This window comes from Palaemon carinicauda, chromosome 30 (assembly GCF_036898095.1).
Source record: "Palaemon carinicauda isolate YSFRI2023 chromosome 30, ASM3689809v2, whole genome shotgun sequence".
In the NCBI taxonomy this organism is placed as follows: Eukaryota; Metazoa; Arthropoda; class Malacostraca; order Decapoda; family Palaemonidae; genus Palaemon; species Palaemon carinicauda.
In genome coordinates this window covers 66,557,503-66,580,390 of record NC_090754.1, presented here as the reverse complement: position 1 = coordinate 66,580,390, position 22,888 = coordinate 66,557,503, and the positions used below count along the sequence as shown (strand labels likewise).

Below are 22,888 nucleotides of genomic sequence, written 5' to 3'. Positions count from 1 at the left end.
CACACACACACACACACACACACACACACACACACACACATATATATATATATATATATATATATATATATATATATATATATATATATATATATATATATATATATATATATATATATATATATATATATATATATATATATATATATAAAGACTTATGCCAGCCTGTACAACATAAAAACATTTCCTGCGAGTTTGAACTTTTGAAGTTTTACCGATTCAACTACCTGGATAGGAAGATAATTCCACAACTTGGTCACAGCTGGAATAAAACTTCTAGAATATTATGTATTATTGTGCCTCGTGAATTGTGTGTTAATTGTAATCTACATTATCGAAATATTCAAAAAACAGGAAAGTACAATTTCTTCTTAAAAGTTCTTATATCTTCAGTCTTTCCAATAAATCGAAACTACAGTATATGTAACTACACAATTCGTTGGCTACACGATTCGTTGGCTACACGACATGTAGCAATTCTCTGAGATAATTTGGACATACAGTTCTGATAACATGATAGTTATTAGCACATAACTTAAATTATTCTATCTTTTATAGGCAGTGCGTGTAATTTAATTACCGGTACTTCAAGGGATATTTCTTCGTCATGTCACATACTTAAACGCCCTGAGCCCTGCAAGATTTGTTTATTGTTTATATTCTTAAATATTCAGATATCTATACTGACTTTGGTGTAGAGTGGCATATAGCGTAGGCCTAATCCACGGTGATACAAATTATAAGTTGCAATTAAAGGACCCCGAAAAAGATATTCTTTTTACTGAAAAGGAAAACAAATTGGCTTTTAATTGAGGGATATGTGTAAAATTTTACCAATTGTAACTATTCAACGACAGAGGGAGGACTAATAATGTACAGTGGGTTCACACTTAGAATTGAAATAATTCGGAACATTGTGATTAAAAACATCATCCAGTGTCAGACAGAAAGTTGAACATATGTTAACGCCAAACTTCCTAGTCAGCCCATGAAAAACCATTTTACTTTATAGGCTTAGAAAAGGAAATGGACGAAATTCATAGGCACATTTTTGCCTCTTGTTTAGTTTTTACATGTTTTCAGCCCTTAATGAAATCTTTGTACTCTATTCTGATATGTGTAGCCTACTCGTTGGTGTAGGCTAGACGTAACTTCTTTGCTTAAACCAGATAGCTCTGGTTTAACCCTTTTGGCTGATGTGTTTGACATTAAGCAATGTGATGAGAAACTACTTAGCTCATCTACATTCATGTTTTCCTGAAACTAAACCAACAACTGTAGTTAAGCTTGTTGGACCTCGATGCTTAGAGAGGTGTAGACCTAAATGGTATCTTTATCTTTTCTTTTTATAAAGACAGCTGATTTCTTAGCTCGTATAAGTTGTCTGTTAATTTTTATAAGTTAGCAAGAAACAGTTTTTTTTTTTTTTTTTTTTTTTTTTTTTTTTAGTTACTCCATTAGGTAAATGTGTTTGTCTGTGGTAATTCCAGCCATACTGATTAGGCTACTTCTTCTTGCAATATCTAATGCTGTACAGATTATTATTATTATTATTATAAACTGCTAAGCTACAACCCTAGTTGGAAAAGCAGGATGCTATAAGCCCAAGGGCCCCAATAGGGAAAATAGCCCAGTGAGGAAATGAAACAAGGAAAAATAAACTATGTCAAGAACAGTAACAGCATTAAAATAAACATTTCCTATATAGACTATATAAACTTGAACAAAACAAGATGAGAAATTAGATAGAATAGTGTGCCCCAGTGTATCCTCAAGCATGAGAACTCTAACCCAAGTCAGTGGAAGACCATAATGCAGAGGTTATAGTACTACCCAAGACTAGAGAACAATGGTTTGATTTTGAAGTGTCCTTCTCCTAGAAGAGCTGCTTACCATAGCTAAAGGGTCTCTTCTACCCTTACCAAGAGGAAAGTAGCCACTAAACAATTACATTGCAGTAGTGAACCCCTTGGGTGAAGAAGAATAATTTGGTAATGTCAGTGTTGTCAGGTATATGAGGACAGAGGAGAATATGTAAAGAATATGCCAGACTATTCGGTGTATGTGTAGGCAAAGGGAGAGTGAACCGTAACCCCATAACTTTCTAGCCGTAGTATCTCAACGAGTGGTCTGGCAGTGTGTATAATTCGCTTAGAGTTTAGTATTGTTAATATTTACCCTGTTATACACTACTAACTTGTTTTCAAATTAAACAGATGGGTCTTCTCTTAGTATCAATATTCTAGATTGCAAAGAGCACTTACTACTGGGCACCATAATGACTGAAGAATGTAATATCTGGTGTCCCTTAGGGAAGTGTCCTTGGCCAATTACTTTTCATACTATGTATGCATTATATGTGGGTTGGCGTAGAAAACAAGCTCGTTACATGTGCAGATGATGCAACTCTCTTTACACCAATTCCATCTCCCGAATGTAGACCTATGGTTGCTGAATCCCTTAACTAGCTAAGATTATTGCATGATGCAAATTATGGGGCATAAGTCAAAGTAGGATTGTAAGTTGGTATAGGGCAGTGACTCTTCAACATGCAGACCTTTGCAATGACAATGTTCTAGGCAGTAGTTTGGACAGGGCACCAGCCACCCGTTGAGATACTACCGCTAGAGAGTTAAGGGGTCCTTTGACTGGCCGGAGAGTACTACATTGCATCCTTCTCTCTGGTTAAGGTTCATTTTTCCATTTGCCTACACATACACTGAATAGTCTGGCATATTCTTTACATATTCTCCTCTGTCCTCATAACCTGATAACACTGAGATTACCCAACAATTCTACTTCTCTCATGGGATTAACTACTGCAATGTCATTGTTCAGTAGCCACTTTCCTCTTGGTAAGGGTAGAAAAGACTCTTTAGTTATGGTAAGCAGCTCTTCTAGAAGGACACTCCAAAATCGAACCATTGTTCTCTAGTCTTGGATGGTGCCATAGCCCATGTCCCATGGTCTTCCACTGTCTTTGGTTAGTGTTCTCTTGCTTGAGGGTACACTTCTATCTTATTTCTCTTCCTCTTGTTTTGTTACATTATTTGTAGTTTATATAGGAAATATTTATTGTAATGTTGTTACTGTTCTTAAAATATTTTAATTTTCCTTAGTTCCTTTCCTCACTAGGCTATTTCTCTGTTGGAGCCCCTAGGCTTATAGCATCCTGCTTTTCCAACTAGGGTCGTAGCTTAGCAAGTGATAATAATAATAATAATAATAATAATAATAATAATAATAATAATAATAATAATAATAATAATAATAATAACCGTAACCAGAGAGAAGGAACCAATGTAGTATTGTCTGGCTAGTCAAAGGACCCCATAACTCTCTAGTGGTAGTATCTCAACGGGTGGCTGGTTAAAGAGTGTCTTCTCTTATCAAGAGAAAAGTAGCCACTGAACAATTACATTACAGTAGTTAACCCCTTAAAAGAAGAAGAATTGTTTGGTAATCTCAATGTTGTTAGGTGTATGAGGACATAGGAGAATGTAGTAAGAATATGCTAGACTACTCGTTGCATGTGTAGGCAAAGGGAAAATGAACTGTAATCAGAAAGAGGGATCAAATGTACTATCTGGCCAGTCAAAATACTCAATAATTACTCTCTAGCGGTAGTATCCCAATGGGTGGCTGATGCCCTGGTCAACCTACTACCTATAAATAATACTAAACTCTCCACCACCCTCCATCAACCATTACATGATTACTCTGAACAGAGTAAACTTGTGACTGTGAGCCAGTAAGCACCCATGCAACCCCCACCTATGAATTAAGGGACATAGACGTGCGTTCACTAATGAAAACTATAGAGCCACGAGCTTGGCTCTTATAGTCATATAGTCTGGCGAATAATTTTTACATCATTGTTAGGTTACTCTCTGTTGAATTGTTTAAATAAAAAATATATATCTTAAGCATTGTGGAAGATAAAAATTTCAGCAATAAGCTTACATTTAAGGTGCCTCTCCTATGGTGTTATTAAAAAAAGAATATATATATATATATATATATATATATATATATATATATATATATATATATATATATATATATATATATATATGTATGTATATATATATATATATATATATATATATATATATATATATGTGTGTGTGTGTGTGTGTGTGTGTGTGTGTGTGTGTGTACAAACGCACACACCCACACACACACACACACACACACACACACACACACATATATATATATATATATATATATATATATATATATATATATATATATATATATATATATATATATGTGTGTGTGTGTGTGTGTGTGTGTGTGTGTGTGTGTGTACATATATATAGTACGATTGACCAATACCAAAAAAAAAGAGAAATATCCGGATTCACTGACAGTCTGAATATTAATTTCAATAATAACTTGAGACTTCACGAAATAATACCCCCCCCCAAAAAAAAAAAATACTTAAGTATTGTAAAAAATAGGGGGCTTCAAGGCAATAAAGTTGTTTATGACCTGACGGGGTATACTTCCAACTTTACCACTTCTTAGTGTGGATGTAATTTAAGGCATTCTTATTTTGATTTAGTCTTGTGAGGGAAGTTTGTATTGATTGATAAAAAGAGTTATTGGAGATTTGCATATAATGATTTTGCTATATACGAGAAAATGCCATATTAAGGTTCCAAAAGGATTAATAGTTTAAATTTAATGAACAAAAACATAAGTTTAGAAATAAAGGAAAGACGCAGTAGAATACTGTATATTTTTTTAGAGTAGAATATAAAGAAAACTTCTAAGAACAAAATTATTATTACTACGTTTCAGTCAAAAGAATTTTGGCAATATATGTATTGTTTTCAGGAGACAAATTAGCTGACCTTGTTACACCTAAATCTATAGGTGCTACCCTGGTCGCTTCGACAAACATTATTATTATTATTATTATTATTATTATTATTATTATTATTATTATTATTATTATTATTATTATTATTATTATTATTATTATCAGCAAAGCTACAACGTTAGTTGGAAAAGCAAGATGCTATAAGCCAAAAGGCTCCATCATGGAAAAATAGCCCAGTGAGAAAAGGAAATAAGGAAATGAATAAAATAAAAGAGAAGTAATGGAAAATTAAAATTTTAATAGTTTAAGAACATTAAGGTATATCTTGAACGCTTGCAACAAGAGTTTGCCTTGTGCAACCGTGTCACAGGATGAGTGTCTTGAAATTTACGTGATTTGTAAATATGTTTAGCCTACCTGAGTAAAATTCTTGCCACCTTTTCATAGTTTTGTCTTTATTTTTTTTTCTTCAGGATATTTAGGAGCCTCCAATTTAAATGTTGTCAATTTTAAAATCATGACGAACTATTACATCATTTTTATATGGGGGAATGTCTCTTCCTATAGTATATTCAATTTCACAATCCTCACAAGGTATCTCCTAAACTCCCATGTTCTTGATTAATGAAATATCACTGTAGATGAGGATGTTGCTATTTGTATTTTTGTAAATCAAACTACATTAACAATGTCATTAAAGATCTACTGACATTTTTCTCAGTATATTCACATTGAAGTTGAGTATAAAAGTACACAATTATCACTTTTGTTATTGATAGGGTATATACTGTATAAGTAATTTTCATGGATTTTCTGTTATTTATTTATTTGACGTTTTTTTATCAATTAAGTTGTAATTTGTCCTCTTTGATGTTTATGATTTATGTCATTTCCGTAGTCTGCTGCTTTTCCTACTTTCTATTTCCTATTTTAACATTATCATTGTCTCAGGATTGATTAAAAACTTGTTTGTAATAATAATAATAATAATAATAATAATAATAATAATAATAATAATAATAATAATAATAATAATAATAATAATAATGAATTGCTAAGGATTACAATATTGTTGATATTTCGTTCATAATCTCAAATTTTGTCTCCAAGTATTTTAGTGCTGAAATCAAACTGTATCCCATTCTCCTTACTTTTTTAGAGACTATTTTTCTTATATTTGACGGAAATATTACTTTATATAGATATAACAAGTAATGAAAACCTAAATAAATATTTGAATAATACTTTAAAATTCACTTAAATAATGACAATTTCTATAGCAAAGCCAATATTAGGTCATTCGACCATTAGGTTGTACTTCTCACGGCTTCTTTAAAAAAAGAAAGTGATGAAAAAATTAAGATTTATTGAAGGAAATGGCCGACAACCTTATATCAGAGAAATGAATCTGGATAAGCCATCCCTTGGAATGAAGACAAGATTAAATATGCTCAATTTAAAAGCGAATTTCAGGGGAAAATATGAAGATAATTTGTGTGACCTGTGCAAAGATGAAGATACTACCGAACATTTATTTTCATGGCCAAAATTAGGACAGCTAATGAATGTAGACATAAGTATAGGTAGCCTTAGTGAAAAATACTAGCAGGGATCTGGCTGCATTTATAGGTAGGGCAATGCACAGGAAAGGAGAATTTAAGAAGTCCAAACTAACCACAATAGGTTATTAGGTTGCCAAAACTGATGATAACAAGGTTTTATCCTATCTGATTTCAAGGTAGAATGGGATAAATGTTAAAATTGAGAATCTTATTACTGTATTAATTTATTTAAGGCACAGGTAATATAAGCTTAATAACAATACTAAGAATAAACTTAGAAGCTTTGCACCTATCTATAAAGCGATAGAGTGCCCAATAGGTTATTAGGTTGCCAAAACTGATGATAGCAAGGTTTTATCCTATCTAATTTCAAGGTAGAATGGGATAAATGTTAAAATTGAGAATCTTATTACTGTTTTAATTTATTTAAGGCACAGGTAATATAAGCCAAAGACTATAAGCTTAATAACAATACTAAGTTTGCGGACTCAAGTGAGCAATAAGCAGGGTTGCCATTCGTACGATAATTATCGTACATGTACGATTATTTTGGGTCCGGTACGATGTACGATACATACCTTGGGTATATACAATGTATGTGTGTGTGTTTGATTAAGCAATTATACTAAAATAGCTTGAAATAAGCTATATATGTTACTCCTTAATAATCTTGTTCAAAGTGTGTACGATAATTTTGGTTTAAAAAAACGATAATTTTAAGGTTCATGTATGATAATCCAGTGGAAATCTGGTAACCCTGGCAATAAGATAGGAAGGAAAATGGACAGCAACGTCTTTCAAACGTCAAAAATGAAGACTTTATTTCAGTTGGCTGCTTGTACATTCGTTATATTGAGTTTGATCCATTTAGTTTCGTCGGAAGAGCATGTATGTTATGTGATTTCTTATTTGCCAATGTATTTCTTGTTTAATCCTGACACTTATGATTGTAAACATCTTAGACACTCCCCCCATAGTAAAGTCACATGATGGTTGACAGATTATGTCATGGCCAGCCTTACTTGTAAACAATGTCTACTGTAACACGTAATGATGGCAGTATATATCTATTTTGGGCTTAAATGAAAAGAATAGAAATAATTTGGTTAAAGTCTAACGTATAGGCCGGCCGGTAGCTTACACCATGAGATTTTGCACATTTTATAGCCCTACATACACTTCTAGCTGTACTGTATGTATATATTGGTAAATCAGATGGGTGTATGTATTATGACGTTCATGCTCCTTAACTCCCGTAATTTCAACCCTATGAATATGGCAGTTTAAATGGGTCGTAGGGACTATCCCCGTTTGATAAGTATGTAAGGACATAGCCTTAAGGTTAGTAAGGCGGTGTTCTATGCACGCAGTGTGTCTTGTCCGTTGTTATGTATAGGCTCTAAATTTATATATATATATATATATATATATATATATATATATATATATATATATATATATATATATGGATTAATATCAACACAACATCGTGTTCAAATAGAAATAAATTTCTACCTCATACCTGGGATCGAACGCTAGCCCCTTCTAATGAAAGGCCAGGTCGAAACCAACCATGTCACGAGAGCCCATAAAAAGAATTGGAACCTGACCGCTACCAGCTGTCCGAGGATTTACCTGGTGAGACATCAGTCTCTTACCAGCGAGTTTTACCCAATTCCCCGGGCCACCACGTGACACAATTGGTAGTAATTCATTCAAATTACCCCTAATGAGTCAATATGGATTAATATCAACACAACATCGTGTTCAAATAGAAATAAATTTCTACCTCATACCTGGGATCGAACGCTAGCCCCTTCTAATGAAAGGCCAGGTCGAAACCAACCATGTCACGAGAGCCCATAAAAAGAATTGGAACCTGACCGCTACCAGCTGTCCGAGGATTTACCTGGTGAGATATCAGTCTCTTACCAGCGAATTTTACCCAATTCCCCGGGCCACCACGTGACACAATTGGTAGTAATTCATTCAAATTACCCCTAATGAGTCAATATGGATTAATATCAACACAACATCGTGTTCAAATAGAAATAAATTTCTACCTCATACCTATATATATATATGTAAATGAAATTGAGAGGAATTTGGTAATGCTATTATATAATGTGTAAAACCACGGAGCTTATGGAAGAGGACACATTTGGGGTAAATGTGTGGTTTTTATGTCTACCTAGATTTGTTGCACTCTTCTGTGGATTGTTTATACTGTCAATACAGGTGAATTGGTGTCTACTTGACCTTAGCACAACTAATGTTACATTTATTTAGCCTCCCAGGCCCCAGAGGTGGAATTGGCCTAAATTTAATTAATCCAAGTCTATTTAGACACTGGAAAACATTCATTCTTATTAGTCAATTTATAGGCTGGTATTAGATTAAGTTAGCCTGACTTTATGATAGCTTGGGCTTTTTCTGGACTCTATTAATCTAATTGGAGGATTTTATTTTTATAAATTTTCTAGTTTGAGATCATAGGGTGACATTTGTCAACACTTGGTCAACAAGGTCACATTTACAGACACTCCATCAATGAGGTTACGTTTGAAGATTTGATCAATGGTGTCAGAACTGTTGGCATTTGTTCATCAGAGTGACATTAATAGAAACGACCAACAAAGCCACATTTATAGACACTCGAATGACAGGGTCACATCTTTACAGACAAATCCCTTATCCAGAATTTATTAATAATGTGAAATTAAAGTTCTTTGCTGGAGTAAAACAAACTAAATGAATATTTAAAAAAGTTTATAAAGTATATATGTGTTCCAACACAAATGCAAACCATTTCCTCTTTACTAAGGATATATAGTTCCGGTATAAGTAAACAATCCACTGCTGGTCAGCAGTGGGGTAGACAAACCTACCCTTTCACACTCTCGGCTAGTATATTTTCTGCTTATGCTCTTGGCTCGGAAGAGAGCAGATGTGCTGTCTCACCCTCTCTCCATTAAAATCCTATTTAAAGACTGTTTCAAAGCTCACTTTGTTTTCTTTTTCAGTTTTGATTGGTCTTATTAAGGACTCCAAAGATGCGGGTTTGTCCTGGCATCGAAGGGCGCTCTTGCGGCTCCTTCATGTTGGCGCCGGAGACTGATCCTCATTCCCATTGCCCTTGTTGCAGATGATACTCATGCAGTTAGGAGTCTCTCTGCACAGTGTCGAAAGTGGCCATCCTCCCAATGGGAGCGATATGGTAGGCAATGGAAGTGTAAAATGGGTTATTCTCCCTTGGGGTCATCCTTAGGGTTGTACTTGCGGTGAAGAAGTCCCGTCTCATCCGAACCTGCTGACTCTGCTTGTCTGGAGGACAAACGAGTGAAAGTGATGACCGTTGAACCTCCAGATAATCCTAGGGTATGGAGGACCCTTGTTGCCCACTGCTGAATAGAAGTCTCCCTGGTTTGATGCCATGCATCAACTTGGGCCTTTCTTAGTGATCTTGGGTTTGTTTCCCCCATTGAGCAACGGCTGATGCACATCTGCATGGGGTTAGCCACCCCCTCCTCCCCACCCAAGCCTCTGAATTGGAGCACATCCGAAGTGTCTTATGCCCTTAGCTGAAGCATCCTTTACAACTCTCTTAGTTAACAGTGGGGACTCCCTGTAGTATTGGCCAGGCTTGCGATCCCCTCAGGGTGAGCATGCCGGCTGAGCTGCTCAGCATGCTGGGTGCACTCAGCCACCGGAACTTGCTCAATGCTCTGATTTCACAGAGCAGGAAAAATACGTTCAAGCTCTTCCTCCACCATTCTAGGAAAGTCTCCCTTCTCGCCAATGTGAAAGGGCTTCCTCTCTTTGAATGGTTCCTTCCTCGAGTTTCTCATAAGCAGGAACTAGACTTGTCTATGCATTGCTCCAGCTCTGCAGAGTTGAGCTCTTTGAAGCACAGAGATGGTGATGCTCGCTGACCGCTTGTAGTCGCAGCCCCTAGCCCTCGTGCCCCCAGGGTCATAACCCCTTTCCGGTTATTTCCTCAGATCTTTAAAACCTTTGGGATAGAGCCAACATGTTCTGATGTTTGCGAGCGATGCCAGCTCGCATTCTCAGGTAAGCCTCCTCTGCCTTACTCATTTCTATCCGAGCGAGTACCGCCTCTTGTAAGACTATGCAAGGCAGCTTGTCAACTTTCTGCAGGTTCCTGATGAGTGTTCGTGCCTTTGCCCACGATGCTGTGACTCCCAGACGAACAAGCTCTAGTTGGGAGGGAGAGTCTTGTGCGTTGGCGCTCACTCGCCCACTATGTGCTGGCTAGGTGGGTGGGTAAGCTCATCTGCTGAAAAGGGTCTGCTTGCTTCTTTGGCTGGGTGTGCTTTCATGGTAATGTGCATGCGTACATTGGTTTGCTCACCAAGCGAAGGATTGCTCGTCATCAGTGTGTTGACGAATACCCTCCTGTTAGTGTTCCTGCTGCCGTTCCTGCCAACACCAAGCCCTGTGAAAGTCCTGGTTGCCATCTAAGTGGTTTATCAGTGAGCTGGTTGGGCAAACTTGTGTCCGTTCGTTTACACCTCGTTATAAGTTTAACGGCCTTGTTCCATCTTTGCTGTTATCAATTCTCTTAAATAAAGGGCTCAGGTTTGTATAGTTAGGAAAAGTACTAGTTAATTTTAAACATTTGTGATATATTTTTTCAGTAAACATTTTAAGTTCTTGACTAATGTCTAAATAATTTTCTTATTCCAGGTATGTGAGACATCTGCTTATCCACCTGATGAAAAGTAAGATGTTTTTGTTTTTTTAAGTTTATGTAGTTATCATGCTTATACTGTAGTAAATTAAATTAGAATGAAAGCAAAAGTTTCCTTTGTTCCTACATGAATACAAACCCTCATCCTTTAATGGGAGTCTGATTTCAGCAAAGATGGATACAAATGTTAAAACTTTCAACGAGGTGGCGGTAGTTATTGTCGGGTGGTTTGGAAGGCTTGCTCACCTGATAGGCCACTGAGCTTCACCAGTGGAGAGAACAGACACACTCCTGGTATTTCTATCTGGCTATTTTAATTTTTACTTCTCTTTTCACTCTCAGGCAATGGTTTTGGCAAGATCGTTGTGTGTTAGGGTTTTTATGAAAGACAATGGTTATGCAGTTTGCTTCCTGATTACTTTAACTGTGTGACAGTTATCCTTACAATCTACTGTTTGCCAATTCCTTCCTGTTGAACAGCTTTACTGTTTGCTGTCTCTCTCTTCACTATGGTAACAAGAACATCAAGTTAACTAAGGAAATTTATTTTCCTTAGTCATTGTGCCAGAGGAAGGAGTTTCTGTGGCCATTGAGTGAAGGGGAACAGTGCTGCCCTTCTTCTTGAAAGTGTCTTCCCTTACTGGGTGGAGCACTACTGACAGGATGACCCTTAAAAGATGAACTCCAAGTTTCTCCTTCTCCCCTGCTAGGTTCTTTGCTGTAAAGTCCAGGGGTCCGATCAATAGGATTGGCATTGCATCACTCCTACCATTTTTCTTCTTGTCCAAGAGACAGTGCTGTGCCGAAATCTTGAGGGGCTTGTGCGTACACTATTCCATACACTGCCAGTCTTGTTTGAAGGACCACTGCCCTTCCATCCCTCCTCCTGAGTCTTTGCAGCTACTTCAAGGGTTAGAATTCCGAACCTACAAAAGGGTACTTAGATTTATTAAGATTTTAAACACTCAGCTGCTCATGCTCTCTTTGCTGATGTGTGCACTCTCTCCTTATAGTACATATATATATCATACTTAGAACATTCTCTAGCTTGTATGCGTAGCCCTTAAGGCTGTGCAATCCTTGAACTTTGGGCATTCTCTTGCTCGCGTGTGAGTGCACTCATCAGTTGACCCAATCAGGTATGCACTTTACAGTTAATGCGCATCCATCTGATCCTATATAGTGTACTTATCAAGACATAACTACAGTACTCACCTGTTCATCTGCCCCTGTTTGTGTGTGCTCACTTGCTCATAATTGTCATGAATACTTACCCGATTGCGTGCTCACTTGAGGTAGGCATACACCTGGGATTCAAGAGTAACTGATTTCATGTGGTCTGTCTTCTCGATTGATGAACCTGAATACCATGCACCTGGAATTCACACATTGCTAAGGTCGATGCACATCAAGAATCTGGATTCCAGGCACACCTAGAGTTCATGCTCACCTACTAAGTGTGCTTGCCTGGAATCCGATCGTGCCTAGGATGCATGTATCTGGTTGTCGATGTAAGAGCGATCAGTTGGAGTTATCCTCAATAGTAATCTCCCCGCTCGTGTGAGGATGGTACTTATCACTCAGAGAAAAGAGGTATAAGAGGTCCTTGAGCTACAAATGATTTCCATTCCTAAAATATGTAAGTCAAATTTTTTATTGTAGTGTCTTACCGAACAATTATATAGCTGTAGGTTCCCTACGAATGGCAGACAATAGATTCAAAACTACTGCGGTGGCGCCGCCATCGCTGTTATAGGTGACGTCATCTCCCTCCACTTGAGGGAGCTATAGGTACAACTGTCCAGGTAACATCAATTCGTTCTCTGCCGGCTTCTGGTGAACATCGGTGGTCGGTGCAGACTTTTTTCTTCATTGTTGGGAAGTATTATCTCTCCAATATCAGTGAAGTATTCAACTCCGTGTTTGTAGGATTGAAGCTGAATTTCTTTTCTGCAATTTTGTGGTCTTACCACCATGTCAGACTCTAGTCCTTCAGTAGTTGGGTTTTGTGCCGGAGGGTGCAAAACTAGGTTAGTTAAATTAATTCATGATTTGCGCACTAAGTTCATTAAGTGTAGGGGTTGTGAGTGCTCTAGAGAATCTACTTGTGATGAATGCAAGGATTGGAGTGAACAACAGTGGAAAGATTTTGTTTTTCACTCGGGGAAGATAATTAAGGATAGGAAGAGGAAGGTGGCTCTCAGAGCTGAAAGTAAGACTAGTTTAGCTTCTTCGGCTTCTTCTATCGAAGCTCCTGCTCCTATTCCTTCTCCTTCTCTTCTTATTATGTCTCCAATTTTGAGTCCTCCTATTCCTGCTCCTGTAGCTCCTTTGCCAACTTCCCGTGGAGTTTCTCCTGACACCATTCCCAGCCTCGAGTCTAAATTTGAAAAGAAATTTGATGTATCAGCCAATACGGTGATGTAGTTAGGTTTATCTGTAGTCTTTCTTATGAAAGACTTCTAGTAAAGTGAAAAGTGTCAATGCAGTGCAATCTGAGGGGGTGGCTGTTTGTCCCGATAGTTCTCCTAGACGAAGGTCACTGTCCCGCTATCCCGCCTCGGGGAGAACCCCCGCCTCGGGGAGAACCCCCGCCTTGGCGATGAGACATACCGGAGGTCCAAGGGAGACTGTCGAGGTCTGCCCACAGACAGTCGCTTCCTCCGTCGATCCTGTGGTGCGTCAGCAGGATTCGACTAAACACCATTGGAAAGGTGTGTCGTTCGGTAATCAGTTATCGACAGAGTCGAGTGATTCGTCGCCGGTTAGACGTCGTAAGTGGCGTGATTCTTCAGTCTCACATCCGTTGAAGAGACGTTCGACTAAAGTGGTGCTATCTCTGCCCCCTGTGAAGAACAGAGAAGTAGATATATCTCGCCCGTCGTGTAACGTAGCTATATGGACTTCGCCGCCTCGTATTCTTACGACAGCGAGAGCTACCTTCGACTCGGTTGTGGAGAGACCGATTCTGAGTTCGTCGAGGTCTTCGATTCATCAAGCTTTCGAAATTTTCCTTCGACTTGGAATGCCACAGATAATTCGACTGGAGCAAGACCTCTGGTGGCGATCGTGTCGAAATCCACCACCCCAGTTGCTTCGACTTCAACTCAAGAAGACGAGAATCTAATTCCGTTACGTCGACAGTTGCAAGAGCTGATGAACTGGATGAAAGAAAACAAACAATGTACGAAGAATAATGAGTCAAATCAAGAACCGTCTCTGTCGCCTATCTTTTCGGATGACGAGGAGGACTTAGAAGCGGACTCTATCCCTCTCTCGTGTTATTCGAAACTTTTACACTAGCTTCTCGACATGTACCCGGATTACTTCGTAGCAGCCGATCCCAGGTCGCCTGCTTCCTTCTTCCTGATGAGAAGGAAGAATTTTGATCCTCTTTTCCCGAAGCTCGTTCTTTCCAAGGCTGCTAAACATTCGCTTCGTGATATAGAAGATTGGTTGAAGGTCAAGAGAGAACTCGGGAAAGCAACTTTCGCCTATCCTCTGTCGAAGCTTATTAAGAAGAGGTATAGGTTCTACGTAACCGGAGAAGCCCCCTCTATGGGAGTTTCTGCCTCCTCCCAGAGGGACTTCTCTGGCTTGGTGGATGCAACTAGAAGGTCCGCGTTTGCAACAGCTAAAATATTCTTTACATCGCCCGAGTTGGACCATTTGTTAAAAAATATTTTTTTTCAAGATTTTAGAAATTATGAGTTTCTTGGACTGGACGATCGGAGCCCTTGCTACGAAAATAGAGGATTGCCCTACTCTTCAGGAACACCTGGCATCGGACTGGCTTGGGGTTTTGTCATATGCCGACAAATCAGTTCGGGATGGTTGCGATGAGCTGGCCTCTCTCTTTGCATTTTGGACTCTCAAGAAAAGACAGCTCTGGTGTTCTTTTGTTTCGAAAGGAGCCGCTTCATCTCATAAGTCCGCACTTTTGTTTTCTCCTCTCGACAAGGATCATCTGTTTCCCGATGAAATAGTGGCCAAGATTCTGTCCGCACAGGAAAAGAAGTCTACTAATGACTTGCTTGCCCAGTCTCCTAAGCGAGTTAAACCCTCGACTGTGACGACTACCGCCTCGGAATCACCCTTGCAGAAGGAACCCTTTCGAGGGGGTAGGTCTAGACCGTTCGTCAGGCCTCGATCGAATTTACGACACCCAACCAAGTCCTCGACCAAACCCAACACGAAATCATCCAAGTGATTTTTCAATCCTCTATCCAATGTTCACATCACATTACCCGCCTGCTCTTCAGGCTCGGAGAAGTTTGTAGCCTTAACTCGAGAAATAGAGATTCTCGTGCAGAAGACTGTCATAGAGGAGATTAGCAACAGACCATCCCTGAAGTTTTACAACCGTCTGTTCGTAGTCCCCAAGTCATCGGGGAGTCCCTTCGTCAAGGGGACTGGATGGTATCCCTGGATATGCAGGACGCATACTTCCTCATTCTAATTCACCAGGGCTCTAGGAAATACCTTCTGTTTGTGTTCATGGGCAAGACCTACCAGTTTAGAGCTCTTTGCTTCAGCCTTTCGACAGCACTGCTAGTACAGTATTTACGCGAGCATTGACTCCTCTGGGAAAGTGGTTACACCTCCTGGTCAGGTTACGCTGATCCCTCGATTTGTTCAAGGGAAAATGAACGTGTTGGCGGACGGACTAAGAAGTCTCCTTCTTCAAGTACTGCCGTCAGAATGGACTCTCGATGCGAAGGTCTGCCTAGACCTATGGAATTTATGTGGCGCGCAGGATCATATTGGCACGCACGACCAACTTGGTGCGCACGAACAACTAGGTGCACGCAATCAGTTGAAGTGCACGAACAACTCTTATGACAGAGTTTTTCGAACTCTTGTTGCGCGAAGAGTTCATGAGTGCACAAGAGTTTTACTCTTATGACAGTTTTTGAACTCTCGTCCTGTGAATTGTTCACGCGCACCCATCGTCATCAAGAGTTTTACTCTGATGACAGAGGGATGCCTGCTGCCTAAGGGTTTACGAATCTCTACAGGTAACTATGACACAGTTCATTTGGGTCCTGGTCATGTAACACGATTCCTGAAAATTCCGTCAGGAATCAGCGACAGAGTTCCTGCGAGATCTTGGCACAACATTCCTTAAGGTCGTGAGAAAGGTATTCACAAATAGTTTCTGAACCCCTAGGTTCTCATCCGAATCTCTCGGTTTCCGCGATCCAGAGGTTTCTGAAAACTCTATGGTCGACCTCCCCCCCTTTACAGGATGGGTCTTCCAAAGGTGTGACTTGTTACGTCACTCTACACTCCCAGCTGAATACTATATCAGCTAGTCTGGTTTCGCCAGCACCGACCCTTTTGTTTTCGAACAAACCACCGTCATCTTTCCTCCACCTTCCCACTTCAAGTGATTTGGTTAGCAGACGGAAATGAGCGAGGAATAAGAAATTCTTTACATTGCAGTTCATTTCCCTGGCAGGCCTTGCCTGATTTAGACGGTAGTTTTTCTCACTAGCGAGAAAGCGTTCGATGGCAAGCCCTTCGGGTAAGCGGTTGATGGCAATTATATCTGGCATTCTTGAAGCCAACTCCCACATACAAGACTTGATCCTTTTCGGGAGACTCGTTCCTGAGAAGTTTTTTTTTTACAGAACTTCAATGGGTGTTGTTTAAACTTCATGAAGGATGTAGGCTGTCCTGTAGCATGTGCTCTAGCCAAGACAAAACCGCGAGGTCATTGTCTTAAACTCGGTTCTACCGTTTGATGGAGGCAGCCTCCCCCGTCATTGTACCCTGGGTAAAATGTCTTGCCTTTTACACGATAGGCTTCCGAGACCTTTTATTCTATCCTTACAGGGTTATTGTTTCGAACAATTAGTCCCGAAGAAACGTTGTTAGCTGACGTTAAAAGAACGATAGCAACAGCATGGGCAACTTTTCATTACGTTTACAAACGTTTCAAATTCCGCCCACAGGTAACCAGACATCCGTTTCTGTGTAATGAACACTGGCTAGCCCCTCACATAAAGAGGAGGGGTAAACCAGAGGTGAAATGATTGCCTCTTTTACTGTATATTTTGTTTGAGAACATGTTCGCTCTCATTCAAGAAAATATTACAGTTAGTCAACGATCAAAATTCTTTTGGCAATAATGTTGCGATTCGTCACACATACATTATTCGTGAACTTTTCTAATCTGTGGCCACAAATATTTTTTCTCAAAAACCTGACAGACTTGAAAGGCCAGGAAGAAGAAGAACGACTCTTATGTCCCATGCGGGCATTAAGATATTACCTCCGCAGAACAGAGTTTTCTGAGAGAGTTAATTGTAGAAGCACATTCTCAAGCTAACGACGCAGTGTGTCCTTTACTGAGAGTGAAATCGCACGAAGTTTGTGCGGTAGCGACTTCTCTCGCTTTTTGACACTACTTGTCGCTATCCGCTATCCTGCAAAGTACCTTTTGGAGGTCTAAATATGTGTTTGCTACACATTATTTGAAAGAATTTGAGACAGTGTTTGAAGATTGTAAGTTTCTTGGTCCACTTTCGGCAGCTGGCATGGTGTTGGGAGGAACGACATAGGGGGGTTGCTCCCTCTGTTAGCCTATGTTTCGTCTTGTACCAAGGTTGACGAGTTAAAGGGAAGTCTGGGGGTACAGTGTACCTGGAGTACTCACCAATCATTTTAGTGTTAGTTTTGGTGGGTAAAGGTTTTTATTTCGGTGTAGGTGACAGTTTTTTCATGTTGGTTATTTCTGGTCTTAGCCCAGGGCAAGGGCGATATTTTCTTGTATCTTCGTTGAGTCAGCGGTGAACACCATGACTACGAGGATCTTCCACTCCACGTAGAGGCACCCATTGGTCATATTCCAAGCCTTCTACTATGTAAGATGAGCTCCGATCAGAGGCAGTATTCTCCTGCAGTAGCTCTCTTACAAGGTAAGGTACAACAGGCACTATTATTATTATTATTATTATTACTTACTAAGCTACAACCCTAGTTGGAAAAGCAGTATGCTATAAGCCCAGGGGCTCCAACAGGGAAAATAGCTCAGTGAGGAAAGGAAAAAAGGAAAAAAAAATATTCCAAGAAGAGTAACAACAATAAATATCTCCTATATAAACTATAAAAACTTTAACAAAACAAGAGGAAGAGAAATAAGATAGGCGAGTGTGCTCGAGTGTACCCTCAAGCAAGAGAACTCTAACCCAAGACAGTGAAAGGCCATGGTACAGAGGCTATGGCACTACCCAAGACTAGAGAACAGTGGTTTGATTCTGGAGTGTCCCTCTCCTAGAAGAGCTGCTTACCATAGCTAAAGAGTCTCTTCTACCCTTACCAAGAGGAAAGTGGCACTGAACAATTACAGTGCAGTAACCCCTTGGGTGATGAAGAATTGTTTGGTAATCTGTGTTGTCAGGTGTATGAGGATAGAGGAGAATATGTAAAGAATATGCCAGACTATTCAGTGTGTATGTAGGCAAAGGGAAAATGAACCGTAACCAGAGAGGAGGATCCAATGTAGTACTGTCTGGCCAGTGAAAAGACCCCATAACTCTCTAGCGGTAGTATCTCAACGGGTGGCTGGTGCCCTGGCCAACCTACTACCAAGAACAGTGCTTTTGGGTATACTTTATTTTCAAGAGTGGTATACGATTGTTGAAGTAAAACTCACATCCACAGCCTCTCATCCTTGCAATGGGTAATCAGCTATATAATTGTTCGGTGAGACACTGCAATAAAAATGGTTTCTTATTTTAAAATGAAATTTTATTGCATACTTACCGAACAATTATTAATTAAAGCCCTCCCTCCTCCCCACTAGTGGATGGCTGGGCAGAACGAAATGATGTTACCTGGACAGTTGTACCTATAGCTCCCTCGAGTGGAAGGAGATAACGTCACCTACATCAGTGATGGCGGGGCCACTGCGGTAGTTTTGAATCTATTGTCTGCCATTTGTAGGGAACCTACAGCTGTATAATTGTTCAGTAAGTATGCAATAAAATTTAATTTTATGATAAAAATCCATTTTTATAAGTTGGATTTTATATAAATGACATACATACTGTATACAGTTTATAGATGGAAGGTCGCCAACTTACAAACCTAATAGGCTCTGAGAAACTCTTTGTAATTCAAAATGTTTGTAAGTCGTTGATTGTTAAATTTTGGCCTAGGGTAGGTCTCATGATGATTTCCAGCTGCAAATGTCAACAAATCGTCTCATTTCATATTTAGTGAGGTTATTGCAGATGTTGTTTTACTTACTGTTTTGAATTATATAGTAGCATGGCGTATTATTTTGTTATTTTATATGACACAAACAAGCAACTATATGTACTGCTTAGTGTTTACCTGACTTGAAGGGAAGTTTAATATAAATGTTGTATGTACTCTACTGTAATTAATTTTTAAATTACTGTTTTGGTCGTCGGCACCCACTCGTGTCCGAGTATTGGGTTCTGTCGTTAGCCATCAGCTAATGGAGGAAACGACAGAATGCCAGTAGCTGGGTATATTGTTTTGGGTGGTCGTGGCTTTGCAACGGCCACGCACACACACTTGGCCCACACCGTTTTCACCGCGGCTCAAGACATATGAGACAGGCGGCTTCTCCGATGTTGGTTGCATCCGGCTGCCGGGTTCTTGTTATGTCAAGGCCCGCCTTGTTGCCTGCCCGACAGGCATTGCCCTCTTCCGCCGGCGCTGGGAAGCTCCGCCGTTGGGGTCTTGTTTGGTTTGATTTTGGAGTTTTCCTTCTCCTAGCCTTTGCCTATCTTAAATAAAGGAGAAGGCCTATACATAATATATTAAATAAAATAAACAAATCAATGATTTCCATCAAAAATGCTATTGAAAAGGACCACTAAAAGTGAAGCTTGAATTTCAATACCTATAAACTGACCTGCTCTAACTACAATATACACATCTGACATTTGAAACCTGCTGTATTGCAAGGAAAAATATTCTTCACCACATTTTAAAAATGATCCCGGAATGTGATTCTTTTAAACAAAAGGAAATGTTAATATCTACAATAATTTCTGTATTTACTATAATGTGTCAAAACAGAAATACTGTTCTGAACTACACAGCCATAAATGTATATAAATATATATATATGCTTGCACAAACACACACACACACTCATAAAGGGCTAAATTTTCTTATTGTACAGACAAAGCTTTGATTTTGATAAATCCTGCTATTACATTTCAAAATAACTTGTTATCAACAAGTTATTCCTTGGGGGGAACTGTATTTCCTAGGAAGGGTTAGAGCAGTTGCATTGTTCTTTGGTACTGTGAAAATGAAATAATTAAAGATGCAATCTAATAGGTTAAGGCATAGAAAAAAGGATTAAAATAACCTCAAACACCCCGCCCCACAAAATCATAAAATTAAAAGAATTTTAAATACTTGTCTCCAAAAAAATCTATCTCAAATGGACCACTTACAAAAGTGAACTAGACTGAATTGGTGCCTACCATTCAAGATTCAAAAACTTTTCTAACCTAGGAGTGCTAGATACTGATAGAGCAAATCTCCCTAACTTCTGAAGGACACAACCCTTTTGGAATTTTGTAATTCTCACCTCATGAATCAATAAATAAAATATTATACCTTTTTTAACATTCTATGCTTTATACTTGTATCATAATTATAGAATATTACCACTAGAGTCACCTCTCAACTAGAATACAGTATGCCCAAATGGATTTTCATTATATGTTTTGGTATATTTAGTATATATACAGAGGGTTGTTTTATTATTTCATTACGCGATAAAAACATACAAAGAAGGGGCCATATGTACTGAGGTAGTGTTTACATTTTAGTTGACAATCAAATCAGCTGAGTTGAAGGGTGGTGTACCTTTAAATATACTTACAGTACTTTAATTCAAGGACTATTTTCGTTGTCCTATCACACAGTGAAACCCTATGCACTACAGGACCTACAAGATCTGTTTGTTGTATAGTCTTAGTTATTTAGAGTACAGCACAATATCACACACTGTATTCCACATTAATTATCAAATCCAAGTTATCAAAGCACTTTAAAAACAAGATAGTCTTCATTTTCCTCTCATCTTCTCCTTTGGGTGGGGGTGACAGTGCTACCCAACTAACTGGTACATTCCGGGTCGGTTAAGTAGGAAGGCTGTATTGACTGTCATGTGAGCGGGAACTACCCTCCACCTGCCACCAATGGCAACCACCTCATTAAAAGTCTAAATGGCCATTTCAGCTTTGCAAAAATCATACTCTTATTGAAGGATGCAGGTTTGTATAGTTAGGAAAAGGAAAAATCAGTTTTAGAATTGTTGTTATTTTTGCAGAAATTTGGTGCCAACATATGTTGTAAATTTGGATCTCTCACCATTGCAGCGATGGGCTCCCCTCGTAATTGAGAAAAGACACATGGTAAAGTATCAGCAAGAGAGAGAGAGAGAGAGAGAGAGAGAGAGAGAGAGAGAGAGAGAGAGAGAGAGAGAGAGAGAGAGAGAGAGAGAGAGAGAGAGAGTATATATCAGATTTGTTTTTTATATGTATTGTATCTTTAAAATTGATAAGAATTTTATGAAACAGCCTATTATTGAGATGGAAATAAACAGGCTTTCCAAACTATAATCACTTGCATAATTACCATTAAATGATATTTGTTCCTTTTCCTCCTCACTATTGTTCAGGAAAACAGTTTGTTCCTACGTGGCACAAACCCTTGTCCTGTAATTAGGGATACTGTTTCAGTGTGAGCTGGAGCCATTCGTTAAAATTGGATACTGAGTGGTTATCTAGCAGGTGAGGGTGTGGGGCAAGGAGCCCCACCAATTTCCAACTGGAGAGCCTTCACTTTTGTTTTGGCCACTGACGAGTACGATGTACTGTCACTGTTGCTTAGATGGAATAGAAACAAGAAGTTTGTGTTTGCCATGGAAGGGATGGACTGTGGGTCCTCACTCTCACTGTGCATCTTGTAGGAGGTAAAATAAGGGGTTATTGTTGTTCACAACCATCCTCATACGCTGAGTATAAGTTGTGGCTACGGTGTAGTGGCATGCATATGTCCTGAATGTGAGGAAGCGAGTGAAACTTCCTTTGGGGACTGACTTGGCAACTCCCAAGAAGACTCTGATGAAGTCTTTCACTGCTTTGGTCTCCTTGGTGGCTGAGGCTGCACCTGTCCCCCCCATACATTTGGCCCCAGTCCCTGGGGAGTATGCTGCAGGGGCTAGGAGCCCTCTGATCTACTTCAGCAAGTTTTTCAATGGTTTGCTGGGATGCATGAAACCCCAAAATATTTGCCCCACCCTTCGGAGGCTAAAATCTGTTGATGTTGAGTTTAACTTAAGGAAGTCTTGGCTTCCTTAGGTCTTTTAAGTAGGCCCATCATGACTGTGTTGAGGAAGTTAGTAACCAAGGCTACTTCTCTTCTGGTTCCCCCTGTGCAAGTCTGTGCAAGTCTCCCAAGTGATGCTAGTGGTGAAGAATTTGGTGGTTCCCCCTTTTAAGCCTAATGAGTCTGGTAAATCAAAGGAAGGGGCTCCCGGGCTGGCAGTAAAGATGCCAGCATCTGAAGATGTTTGCCCCCGTAAGTTGGCTTTAGAAGGCTGCCATGATAAGCCTTACCATTGTTCCCAGACATTACTGACCCAACCCCAGTAATTCCCACTCCTTCCCCCTTACTGTACTCATCACTCCTACCCTTGTGCCTGGCGGTCCGGATCCGGTTCCTGCTCCCTGTGTGGCCGTGGATGTGCCTCCGGACCTGCTCATTGCAAGGTTGCGGGAC

At 39.4% G+C, this 22,888-nt stretch overlaps 1 protein-coding gene across 1 annotated transcript in view; it reads left to right on the top strand.

Annotated features, from left to right (window-relative positions):
• The first annotated feature begins 7,156 nt into the window (after window positions 1-7,156).
• Window positions 7,157-22,888, top strand: part of LOC137623238 (acid ceramidase-like) — a 100,694-nt gene continuing 84,962 nt past the window's right edge. Inside the window, exons 1-3 of the mRNA XM_068353977.1 lie at window positions 7,157-7,281; window positions 11,101-11,135; window positions 21,435-21,519. Coding sequence (XP_068210078.1) covers window positions 7,174-7,281; window positions 11,101-11,135; window positions 21,435-21,519 — 228 coding nt within the window. The 5' untranslated portion in view covers window positions 7,157-7,173. The remainder of the gene's footprint in view (window positions 7,282-11,100; window positions 11,136-21,434; window positions 21,520-22,888) is intronic.